The sequence below is a fragment of the Pholis gunnellus genome (genome assembly GCF_910591455.1).
Source record: "Pholis gunnellus genome assembly, chromosome: 3".
Lineage (NCBI taxonomy): Eukaryota > Metazoa > Chordata > Actinopteri > Perciformes > Pholidae > Pholis > Pholis gunnellus.
Genome location: NC_136529.1, coordinates 17,182,442 through 17,194,034, shown reverse-complemented (window position 1 = coordinate 17,194,034; position 11,593 = coordinate 17,182,442). Strand labels below are relative to the sequence as shown.

The window sequence follows — 11,593 nt, the reverse complement described above, 5'->3', positions numbered from 1 at the left end:
ATGTATATAGTAATTATGCATACACAGCATATACAGCCACAACCTGTTCATGTAAAATGATTTTAATAGTATTCTGAACATAATACTCTACATCCATAATATATTTTATATGTTTGAAAATGCACCAAGGGAAGCAACCAGCCCCACCACCGTCACTCACAGTGTTGTCTGCTGACTACCACCGAGGCCTCTGGTTTGGTGGGGTTCAGCTGGCAGGGTGGGGGTAGAGCCTTTAGTTGCTAGGTGCACAGCACACACAAAGCAACAATGACTATGATCATGTAAGAGATAACAAAATCACAGTATCTAGTGGCAAAGAGTATAAATGAGATTCACCCCTGCTGTAAACTGTTTTCATAATGAGCATTTCTTCAGTGAGTATTATGTGCAGGTATCGGTGAGGTCTGTGGATTAGCCAGAGTAAAATAAATGTTACAACCTAAAAGTAAACCAAGGGCCACAACAACCACCATGTACATTTTCATGCACATTTGACTACAAGACTATCTTGGGTATTTTTTTCAATTTGATTGGGACTTGCCTCGTCGGGTACTTGAGAATTGTGAGACCGTGCATGTGCTTTAATAACAATTGCATAAGAAGTGACAGGTTCTTGCAGCCATTTCAGCAAAAAGACGTGGAGCAAGCTGAATGTCAGACTGTGGTGCTCATTGAACACGGAATTCACTCCCTGTATACTTTTAGGGTACAATCACACAAATGGGGACCTGATTTTTCTCAACAGTGAGTAACTTGCCTCCAGTATTTAATAATCCATCCAAAAATATTTAGTGAATTCACCCAATTTATAAAGTGACAGAAAAATAGTGAGAAATGTCCATCACCAGTTCACAGAGACACACGTCATCTTCAAACTGCATTTGTTTGACCACAAGTATAAAACCAAAAAGTATCCAATTAACAATGATACAAGTTAGTCAATTGATTAATCTGATCGTTTTAGTATTTAACTATTTTAATGAGTTAAACGAGCACTAACTTGTGTAAGCATGATTTTCATCTCTTAATCTGACTGAAAGTGATTTTGTGGGTTAAAACACACTGAGATGAGGGAATTCACATCACATTGTCCAGGATGGTATTCAACATCAGCTTCCAAAAAAAACATCTTTATTAGAACAGCATGATCCTACTGTTGTTAGTGTGATGGAGGAGAATGAGAGTGACACAGTCCTTTTATCATAAACAAAGCACACATACACAAGTATATGTAAGTGTCTGTATGATGGGTTAGGTTGGGATCAACTCTGGGAGAAAATCCATGAAAAGATGCATAGCATGACAACACATTTTTTGAAGTTCATGTGGGCTCACATATGCATTTAGATTATGTATGATTCACCCTTTCCACAGCGACATAGAAACTTTTCTTGTCATCCAAACAGTGCCAGCCAATTGGTCCAATCTCACAATCTGCACAGATGAGATACTTTATTCTCCCCACGTCCTTAGTGAAGCCCACATTCTCAAAAGTGTACATGTCGTCCACAAACCAGTGGGCGGTCAGAGTGTCCCCGTCCACGGAGCCCTCTGTGGTGCTGAGGCCGCTCTTTTTCCTCATGGACGGTAGGAACAGCTGGTGAGTGAAAACATAGCCTCAGATGACATGAAGACATTTCTGAAAGAACTCAAAATCACGTAGGACTTAGTATATTCATGAACAGGTTGCCATGTATTCATATCTTTCATTGTATATAGACCAAGCTGGATCAAAGAGATATACAAATCTGACTTCCCCACTCTGGTCCCCAGAAACCACCACTGGCTGGCTGTTGCTTGTCAAGATCTAAATGGCCACAATATATATTCGTGCTTTCAGTGTATAAACCCTGGTGATGTCTCAGATCACAAGGCACCAATCACCTTCATATTCAATAGGACAGCGGACAGTCCGCCTGCTGATCTTAGACTGTGTTTACTGATGCTATCAAGACCTTTTTATTTGGTTTAGCATTCTCCTAAAGCAATGTATGTATGTATGTATGTGTTCATATATACACTACCGTTCAAATGTTTGGGGTCACCCAGACAATTTCGTGTCAATTTTCAGTTTCTTCGCAATTTCTCGCATGGAATAGCCTTCATTTCTAAGAACAAGAATAGACTGGCGAGTTTCACATGAAAGTTCTCTTTTTCTGGCCATGTTGAGTATAATCGAACCCACAAATGTGATGCTCCAGATACTCCTATGTAGATATTTCATTAAAAACCACCTAGAATAGTCATTAACCACATTAACAATGTATAGAGTGTATTTCTGATTAATTTAATGTTATCTTCATTGAAAGAAACAGTGCTTTTCTTTGAGAAATAAGGACATTTCTAAGTGACCCCAAACTTTTGAACGGTAGTGTGTATATATATATGTATGTGTTCATATATATGTATACATGTATATATCTATAGATCTATGTATGTCTATATGTATGTATCAGTTTTTGCTTATTGTTTCATTTACTGTTAAAACAAGTTTTCACATAATGTACTAAAATAAAAGTAGCAATACTAGAATGTAAAAATTCCCCATTATGAGTAAAGGTAATGCATTTATAATGTTACTTAAATAAAATAATTAGGAATAACTAATATTATTAGCAAAATGTACTTGAAAAATACCAGTGCATTAACAACGCAACAGTTAGTGTTAAACTATAAAATAAAATATCACTTGCATATTAATGCTGATGCTGATGCATTAATATTAAAGTGATATTTTTCTCCTGTAGTTGCTCGGGGTGAAGTTATTTACTACCTGATATACGGTTGGGTAGTTTAATCTATAACAATGTGCACTATTTTAGAAATGTATCATATGTGTTGACTTTAAAATCTTTGTTTGCAAATTAACTAGTAACTATCAAATACATCTAGTGGAGTACAACTAGAATAGTTCACTATGAACCGTATTGGAACACTTGTAAAGTAGCATAAAATATAAATACTCCAGTTGTCTACTTACAATTTGCACTTAACTTTATTATTTGAGTACATTTATATAGTTGCATTGTACCACTTGTAAAGCATGTACCACTTAAAGCATTATTAACATGTAAAGCACCTTGAAATTAAATGGTGCCATACACAAACTATTGATTGATTTACATTTAACAGAGGACAGACAGATTACATATTAATATAGCAGAGCACTGACAGGAGTCCATCGCTTTATGTCAGACATCATACCTCCTTCTCTGCAAACACAGCCATCCCCGGGCAGAGCACTTTGGATCCGCAGCGTTGACACACGACCGTTTTGATATTCTTCCCGTCTTCAGACACCAGGTCGGACCGGTCCGTGCCGTCTGTGGACTGTTGGTTACTGGCCATATTACGGTATCTTCTAACGGCCCAAACCGCACTGAACCAAGAGACAGTAATGAACTGTGAGGGCTAACTGGCTTCTGTTAAGTTAGGAGTGCTATGATAACGAAAAGAACGATGGGGCGCACACAGTGAGAGGTCCGGTGTTACAAATATCCGGAACCTTCGTAGTCCGGAAGTCCGTGACAAATAAAATCAACGTTTACATGCTTCATTTATGTCCCAAAAAATAAGTATGACAATCTTCATGCTGAACCACGGTCTGAGATATTTATCTTCACGGGTAGTTAGTTAAAAAACTACAATACTCACAGACTGTAAACCCCACCCTTTGCATTTATGCTAACATCTGTGCTAACAATGAATTCAACAGACTAAGTAACAGACATCTACATGAAGAGTAAACATCCATAAAAATAAAACACACACTCTTGAATAGAGTCAAATAACACGTACCTAAATGTTGAAGAAAAGACAATGCTCAATACGACAATAAAAGCATAAAACAGACAGGCTAGCTAAAGGCTAGGCTAGCAAACTAGTTGGTCATGGTTAATTGGTCTACCAGCCACTAAATGCTGTCGTTCAGAAACACATGGACGTGCTTTGGTTCCGGATAGACATGCCCTTTAGTTAAGAAGTTCTGTTGACTAGAGCAGTGGTTCTCAACCTTTTTTCAGTGATGTACCCCATGTGAAAAAATGTTTCAGCCAAGTACCCCCTAACCAGTGCAAAGCATTTTTGGTTGAAAAAAACATCATCAGTGTCTGATTTATTAAACTGTCAACACTGAAGATTGCATTGTTTAGGATAATGAAATTGAATAGCCTACTGAATATACAATTCAGTTTATGAACTTACACTTATATTTTATTGAATATTTATTAACTAACTATTTTTCAATGATTTTTGAATAGATGCTATTCACCACTACCCTGTGGTAGTTAAAACATTAAGTGCCCTCTAGGTTCGCCTCAAATTTGAGAAACATGATGCAGGGCCACATATGCTACCCTACGATCTAGAAAACCGTTGCACGCCTGTGCCCTTTAAAAAAAAAAAAATCTATTTCGGCCCTGCTCGTCAGACACCACTGGGCCTTGTGCCCTGGCAGGACACAGTCACTCGGCGAGGCTGTTTAAACTAGTGATGTATATTTTGTGAGACGGGATTCGAGGCCTACACATATCACACAAGGGTGACATCACTGGTGATCGCCTCACAAAATAATCTATCAGACAATGTTTTCATTGATTGAAAACAGTGAAAAATGTAAATCGATAGACTATGTGATTAGTTTATTAGTTAGTGTAATGCATAATCCAAACATACTTACTATTTTTCAGAATTCACTGTCGTATAAAGCCCTAATCTACAAAGGAGACAGTAATGAAAACATAATTTTTTTATATTTAAAATAATAAATATGTTAAATGATTGTGACGCCTTGAAGGAGAAATGCTTTCTAATTATGTCTGATTTATCATCCTGATAGTCTGTAGTCTGGCATTTTAATGCAAATTAATTATGGATACATTTATTTCAGCAAAAGAACATGTGAGGAAGCATTTTCTAGTGTTATTATTACAGCTGTGGTGTCACACCACACATCTTTCCGCCCCAGTTCCTGATCTCCAGCCAGCAGCTAATCCCAGGAGATTAAGCAAAACAAGGAAGATCCTGTTGTGTCGCCTCGGTTTGTGTGCTCAAAACATGGTAACCGTTGATCTCTACTAGTAAACACAATTTTGTACGGTGATAAAACACGTGATGAACTGCAGGTTTAATCCTGTTGCCTTCAAAGTTGCTTACTGCCGACGTCATAGTCTTATATTGTAAACGATTGACAATTGGACACCATGTTTGTACATGTGGAAAAAAATTTATTCCAATAATTTTCCAAGTTACCATTAATAAATATTTATGTTTACATTTCAGTGAAATGTATGATTTATCACTTTCTACACAGGACATTACACAAAGTCGAGAATACACATTGTTTTAGTCTTTGTAATAAAGCTCGAATAAGTTGATCTAGAAAAAGGAGTCTTAAACAGCAGTTGATACAACCTATCCATGGAGTTTTACGTTCAATAAGGATTTGATTGTATATATGGCAAGGAAAACAAGAAAAATCAACATCTGGAAATCCTTGAAGCTCCCTCGACTGTTAAGATAGGCCGTTTTATTTAAAAACATTTCCATTGGCCTAAGGCACAGGAATACTAAAAGTTTATATCAATCATACATAACACATTTTAAATCCCATACAGTGATTTAACGTTTTGAATTTAATAGTATACACTAAGGTGCATTTGATATTTACACCTCTCATTGCATCTGTAATCTAGAACAAAAGAAACATCTCTAGCTGACAAAAACACAATTTGACCTTTCCAGATCTGTACATTGTGCAACGCCCAGAAACTATTACTCTGGAAATTAATCAACGATGTGTTGTCTGACTGAGGCAGTACAGCAGGGGAGCTCTTTTAACTTCTACATTTTCTATGTCATTTGAAAATCATTTGTTTGGGACTTTTGTCAATTCAAAACAATGCATCTAAATGCAGAGGAACTTAATTTCAGAATTCATTTCAAAGAAACTGAGAATATCAGTTTGTTTAAGTATCCAGTCCCTTCATTTTTGATCATTTTGTTAAGAATCCTGATGAGTATTGCACCTTGTTTTACCACATCTATAGATCACATTCATAAGATGTATGCGCAATGTTCCTTTCATAAAATTGTATTTCGTTTCATTCTAATGGGATTTTAGATTGAATACCTGGGCCTTAAGAGTAGAGTTTATGTTTTATTGCAGAGTGGGCATGGGTGGCTTCGTAGTGGTCCTCCAGGTTTTAACACACAGCCGCACAATCAGCGTCAGCACAGTTAGAAAACATCTGGTGTTTGTGCAGGCCCTCAACCACCTAAATGGTCCTGGACTGCACTACACCTCACTCCTGGTGGACAATACATTCATCCTCTAACCTGCATGGAGACCGGGAGTCAGGATAGGAATGGTTTACAGTATGTGCCCTCTGCTACAGCACAAATAATACTCTCTGTGCCCTTGATGCAATGGTAACAGACTACAAGGAGGTTGGGGTACTAGTGAGCTTCAAAGAAGTGACCATCAGTTACAGGTATATATATGATTTTGGTTAAAATCCCATTTTGACCTTACTTGAAAATGTAGACTTCAAGTTTAATACGTATTGTAGAAGTAGTGCCTGTTGAAGATTCCCTCCGTAGTTCAATGGCTAGTTAATGCTACTTTATTGGAGCAAAAAAGAGCCGAACAGAAAGACCACCAAAACCCAAACAAGATGTTAGCAAATCAGAAGTACAGAAGGAGCAACAAGTGACTATATTGAATTCCAGCAGCATTTTAAGTGATTGATTGATTGAGTGTGTGTGGTGTGATGTGTGTGTGTGTGTATGTGGGACTATAAAGAAAAGTATGTGTAAGTCACAGTCAGGCCTCTCAGAGTAGAGTGTCATCTGTGCACCCCCCCTCGAGGCCGTAGCGGAACTCCTGCAGGTTGGAAACCCCGTAGAAATGGACGAATGCTGCTGCCACAACCAGAACATGAAAAATCTGATGAGAGTGGAACTAGAAACAGAGAAAGAGATGTTTATGTATTAGTTTCATTCATCATCATTTGCCTGTTTGATCAAACAAAAAAAAACAAAAAATACATCCACTGTCTACAGCTGTGTCTGAAACGGCTCCTTTGTTTATCAGAGATATTCCCATTTGTTAACACTGCATTGTGTTCATCACACAAAGATGTCTATAAGCATGCTAGATTTTCCACTCCATTAAGCCGATTGAAGTTTAATATAATTATTCGTCAATTTAGTTATTTTGAGGGGGGGGAAACTAAACCGTTTACGCTACTAATCACATGGCGTTCCTAAGTTCTGTTATGTAATGTAACACATCAAATACTAACCCAGATGTCACACTTTCCAGGAAAATAGCGTTCAGGGATCCTGGCTGCATACAGACCAGCCCCAGTGATATACATGGCACCCATCAGGTAGAACCAACCCATCTGGCCGACTGTGGTGGCCTTAACAAAGCCCTCCTCGATGGTGAAGTGCATGGTGGGGACAATGCCGCTTAGCCCAAGACCCATGAACACACCTAAGAGAAGCATGGACCTTTGTTACTTTGTGTAATTCTTTGAACAAAAATCAACACCCACAGTACAATTACAGAGAAAACACTGTATCACAAAAGTGCATGTTATCCTCGACTGGTTAGCACCTGCTCGTGTGGGTCTGTGGCGAGGTGTAGAGAACCGGTCCCACTGTGCAACTATGATCGCTGCAATGCCGAGGACACAAACAATGGTGAGGTAGATAAGTCGAGGCTGAGGAGAACAATAGAAGGAGTAGTAGAGCCAGGGCACGAAGGAGCCCATGATCAGGAGGGCAATGCCCGAGTAGTCAAGCCTGAAGAGAGGGGGTGACAAAGAGACAGCAGCTGGGTGTTTGGCCGGAAGATCTGCTTGTTGCAAGAAAGCTGATGTTTTCTCATGTTTCTTAACACACGTTTATTTCTCAAAATGGCCAACAACTATGCTGTTATTGTCATTTTCACAGGAACATCAATACTTAGGGTAATAGCTGGTACATTTCTAATTCTATCCCAATGTAGCATACAGTTTGATAATTCAGCCTGAAGTAACCTGATGCCACAGCGGTCTGCAAGCCTGAACGCACTCATCTAGCAGCGTTAACCACAGTTTGAAGCCGTTTAGCCCGTAATAATGACTGTGGGCGTTTCCCTCATTAACTGTACTGAACTCTAGTAGTAGCATGAAGAAACATATGCATCCCTGAAATTAAGAACCAGTGTATTCCAGAGCAGCGAGTCTAAAATAGTCAAATATTTTGACAGTGACGAATGACGATGCCAGTATGTGAGAAGCAGTGTTTGACGGTGTGAGGCCTTACTTGGAGAAGGTGCGAGACACTTTCTCAGAGTGGCAGTAGACCGTATGAAAAAGCCAGGAGAAGCTGAGGCAGAGCACAGCTCCCAGGAAGAACATCCCAAACACCACTTTCTCTTGCAGCGGGGCCATAAAATACATGTTGGGCCGCAGCAGGGTTAACGTGCCCAGACAGATGAATAAGATCAGTCCTGAGGGGAGAAAATAGGCCAGTTTTACTGAGAGTTGACAAGAGAAGAGACCAGAGCAGTCCAGAGTTATCCAGTTAAAAGATATGTTAATAAACTAACATGTCTGGTTGTAAACACGATTATAATCTGCTGCTAAAACTCGCGTTTGTTAAATTCTTTGAGATGTTATGTAAGGAATTTTATTCTCACCTAACAGGTGAGTCCAGATGTTTCCTGTCTCAGTGTGAATTCTGAAGATGCTCCCAAAACAGGCCCTGAAGGAGGGCATAGGGGGCCGATGTCCATGCAGAAGGTAGTCGTTGTCCTTTAGCCACTCTGGCAGGACATGGAAAGGGATGACCCTCCAGCGCCCCTCCCACACCTGAAAAGTAAGAATTGCTGTGACTCAGACGCATACATTTACAACTAGCATATGACTGATGATGCAGAGACGAATATTCTTATTAAAATTACTTTACAGTTAAAATAGTTTAAAATAGTCAAACAGATTTTCTGTTACGAGTAGTTTTAATAGTTCCTAAATAATTTCATATTTTCCTTTGGAAGCAGAACCTTAAATGTTGATTTACTGTAACTATCTTACGGTTGTCTCCCATGGGGACTTATGTGAGTCTTTAACAACACACAACATTACAGCATTACTAACCCCCCCCCCCCCCCACGTACGACTCACTCACACTACACAGCAGTGTAGTCGCTGGTTGTTGCTGTTCACCCAGATCTGCACCTGTATGTCCATGAACCTCACTGATAAACTACAACAGACCCCCGCACCTGTTATACACATTCGAGACAAACACGGTGTTGAGTTTCAGCTCATGTTACGTTGGCGATGCAATATTTATGCTCGGTGACAAATTGTGTGATGTCATAGGATCTGTTGTTTTCCTTATTCTAACTACATCAATAATTGTCATCGTATAAATCTGTGTTTTTTCTTTCCGTCTACAGCTGGGGGCAGGTCGGTGAAAACAGATTGGATAAAATGTGCTGACCTGTTCACACCAATCTCACACTTTTGACTAGCAGTTTATCACAATAAGATCTGGACTGGTGCCCTCAACTGAACTGGTTTTGTGTTAATTAAAGTGAGAAGACATTTTTACCTTGTGTACAAACTCCTCCATCTTCTCCATGGCGTGGTGAGCCTGAAGGGGTAAAGTCAGGACCTCTCCCACCTCATCATCCTCCTCTTCCTCTTCAGCAAGCATTGCGGCTCCCTTTAAAGAGATCCCAAGAGAACACTGAAGCGACTGAGCCAAAACAACTTTTTCTCTGGGAATGTTTGTGAAACAGTCCTACCTCTGAAAGGACGCCTTTAGATGCTGCCTGTCGCCCCCCTGCCTCCTCCAACAGCGGCCCCAGCTCCATCAGCTCAACATCTGGGACATTACAGTCCTCAGAGATCCGGCAGTCTGCATCACTTGCAGACCCGTTTCGGCCTGACATAGGGATACTGCCTGATGACCCACTCACAGCCTCTGTATTCTGCTTCAGACGGTACACTTCAGTTTCCTCCTGAGCAACCAGAATCACAATCAGCTCGACTGGCTAAGTATGTTGACATATACAAAAAAAACGCCAGTCATCAGTAGCTCTCAATATAGTCTGCACAGCAGAGAAGACATTTACAGGAGTGTACAAAAATATACATAGAGCTACAAAAAAAAAAGACAATACGCTACAAAAAGATGTCAATATAAAAACAGCTGAAATAGGTTTTGTATCGATTATAAGTAGATATGCATGTTATGTATGTGGCTGATACATTATTAGCCAGTAATTGATTGTTCCAATAATGTGAAGCCAGGTTACAACTGCTGCAGACAAGAGATTTAACTTGAAAGGGTTCAGCTAGTAAACCAGAGTATTTTACAAAGTATAGTATTTTCTATAACTTTTCAATAAGATCTGACTTAATTAGCCAATTAGTTAATTATTATTAGTGTTTAAAAAATAAACTCAAATTTCTGGGGTTATATTGATACACGTAAGTTATCAACAATTACATATATATTCTTTACTGTATGAATAATGAAGGCCTAGCAATCAAATACATTTATTGGTATCTGCCACAATAAATAGGTCGGTCTTGACTGATACATATTGCATCAATATACAGAGATGTGCATAGATAGGATACAGTACACGTGCATTACATACAGCCTGCATAGCCGAACATATAACAGTGAACGGATATTATGTACATGTTCAATGTGTCTATTACACTGTAGTATATAGTACAGCGAGGTGATTAAGTAAAGCAGGGTTATTGCAGATCAATAATGTCTCTTTTGAGTGACAAACACGTAGTGTTATCTAACTGCTGATTTAATATGGCTGGTGATTAATCTGGGTCTCACGTGAAATCTGGGTTACATCGATCAGACATTCACAACAAGAGAACAAAGGAGCAGCTTTAAATCTATGTCACCAGACGAAATTATTCGGTCGACAATTACAGCAGTGACAATATCCCAAATATAAGATATAACATTGACATTGGATCCGAGGCTGAAGCCGATAACACAAACGTTTAACCGAGTTTGTGCTAAGCGAAGCCTGCCGGACGGATGTTGATTAGCACCGCGTCAGACGGAACATGGAGTACAAGATGTAAACAACCGCAAAATACTGACGACATCCATCGTATTTAGGAAAGTTGAGTTCATAGCTTGGGTCTGAATTTCGGGTTGATTAAAAATCGCTGATACGTTTTTAAGTTAGCAGGTCACGGATCGCTCGTGTATCGTCTTGCTAACGATACCTTTATGCTAACGTTAGCACTGAGCTGTCGCTATACAGTCGAGCAGGCGACACTGGTTCGTGGATCAACTTGCTCGAGATTAAGTCTTTACAACGACGCGAACATACATCGTTATATAGATAAACCTACCATACTGTAGCAACATCTGCAATGGCAATTTAAATAGACATAAATTACCTGACAAGGTAGCCTTAGAACCAGGAAGGTGAATTATTTATCAATGCGCGAAACACAATCCTTTACGGAAGTAGAGAGCTCTTCCGTTAACCCAGCCCACATATTTATTTTTCGAAATAAAAGCACAAATTGACAAGTAGAAAAACTAA

General features: G+C 39.2%; 2 protein-coding genes across 2 annotated transcripts; both read right to left on the bottom strand.

Annotated features, from left to right (window-relative positions):
* Positions 1–50: 50 nt before the first annotated feature.
* rabif (RAB interacting factor) lies at positions 51–3,901 on the bottom strand. Its single transcript, XM_079156549.1, has 3 exons — positions 3,799–3,901; positions 3,205–3,379; positions 51–1,597 (listed from the first exon to the last, which is right to left on the bottom strand). The coding sequence occupies exons 2-3, from the start codon at positions 3,346–3,348 to the stop codon at positions 1,349–1,351; spliced, it is 393 nt and encodes a 130-aa protein (XP_079012675.1). The 5' UTR covers positions 3,349–3,379; positions 3,799–3,901; the 3' UTR covers positions 51–1,348.
* A 1,309-nt stretch (positions 3,902–5,210) lies between these two features.
* Positions 5,211–11,505, bottom strand: adipor1a (adiponectin receptor 1a). Its single transcript, XM_079157116.1, has 8 exons — positions 11,445–11,505; positions 9,803–10,018; positions 9,607–9,720; positions 8,690–8,861; positions 8,314–8,500; positions 7,622–7,809; positions 7,305–7,498; positions 5,211–6,961 (listed from the first exon to the last, which is right to left on the bottom strand). The coding sequence occupies exons 2-8, from the start codon at positions 9,947–9,949 to the stop codon at positions 6,833–6,835; spliced, it is 1,131 nt and encodes a 376-aa protein (XP_079013242.1). The 5' UTR covers positions 9,950–10,018; positions 11,445–11,505; the 3' UTR covers positions 5,211–6,832.
* Between the last annotated feature and the right edge of the window lie 88 nt (positions 11,506–11,593).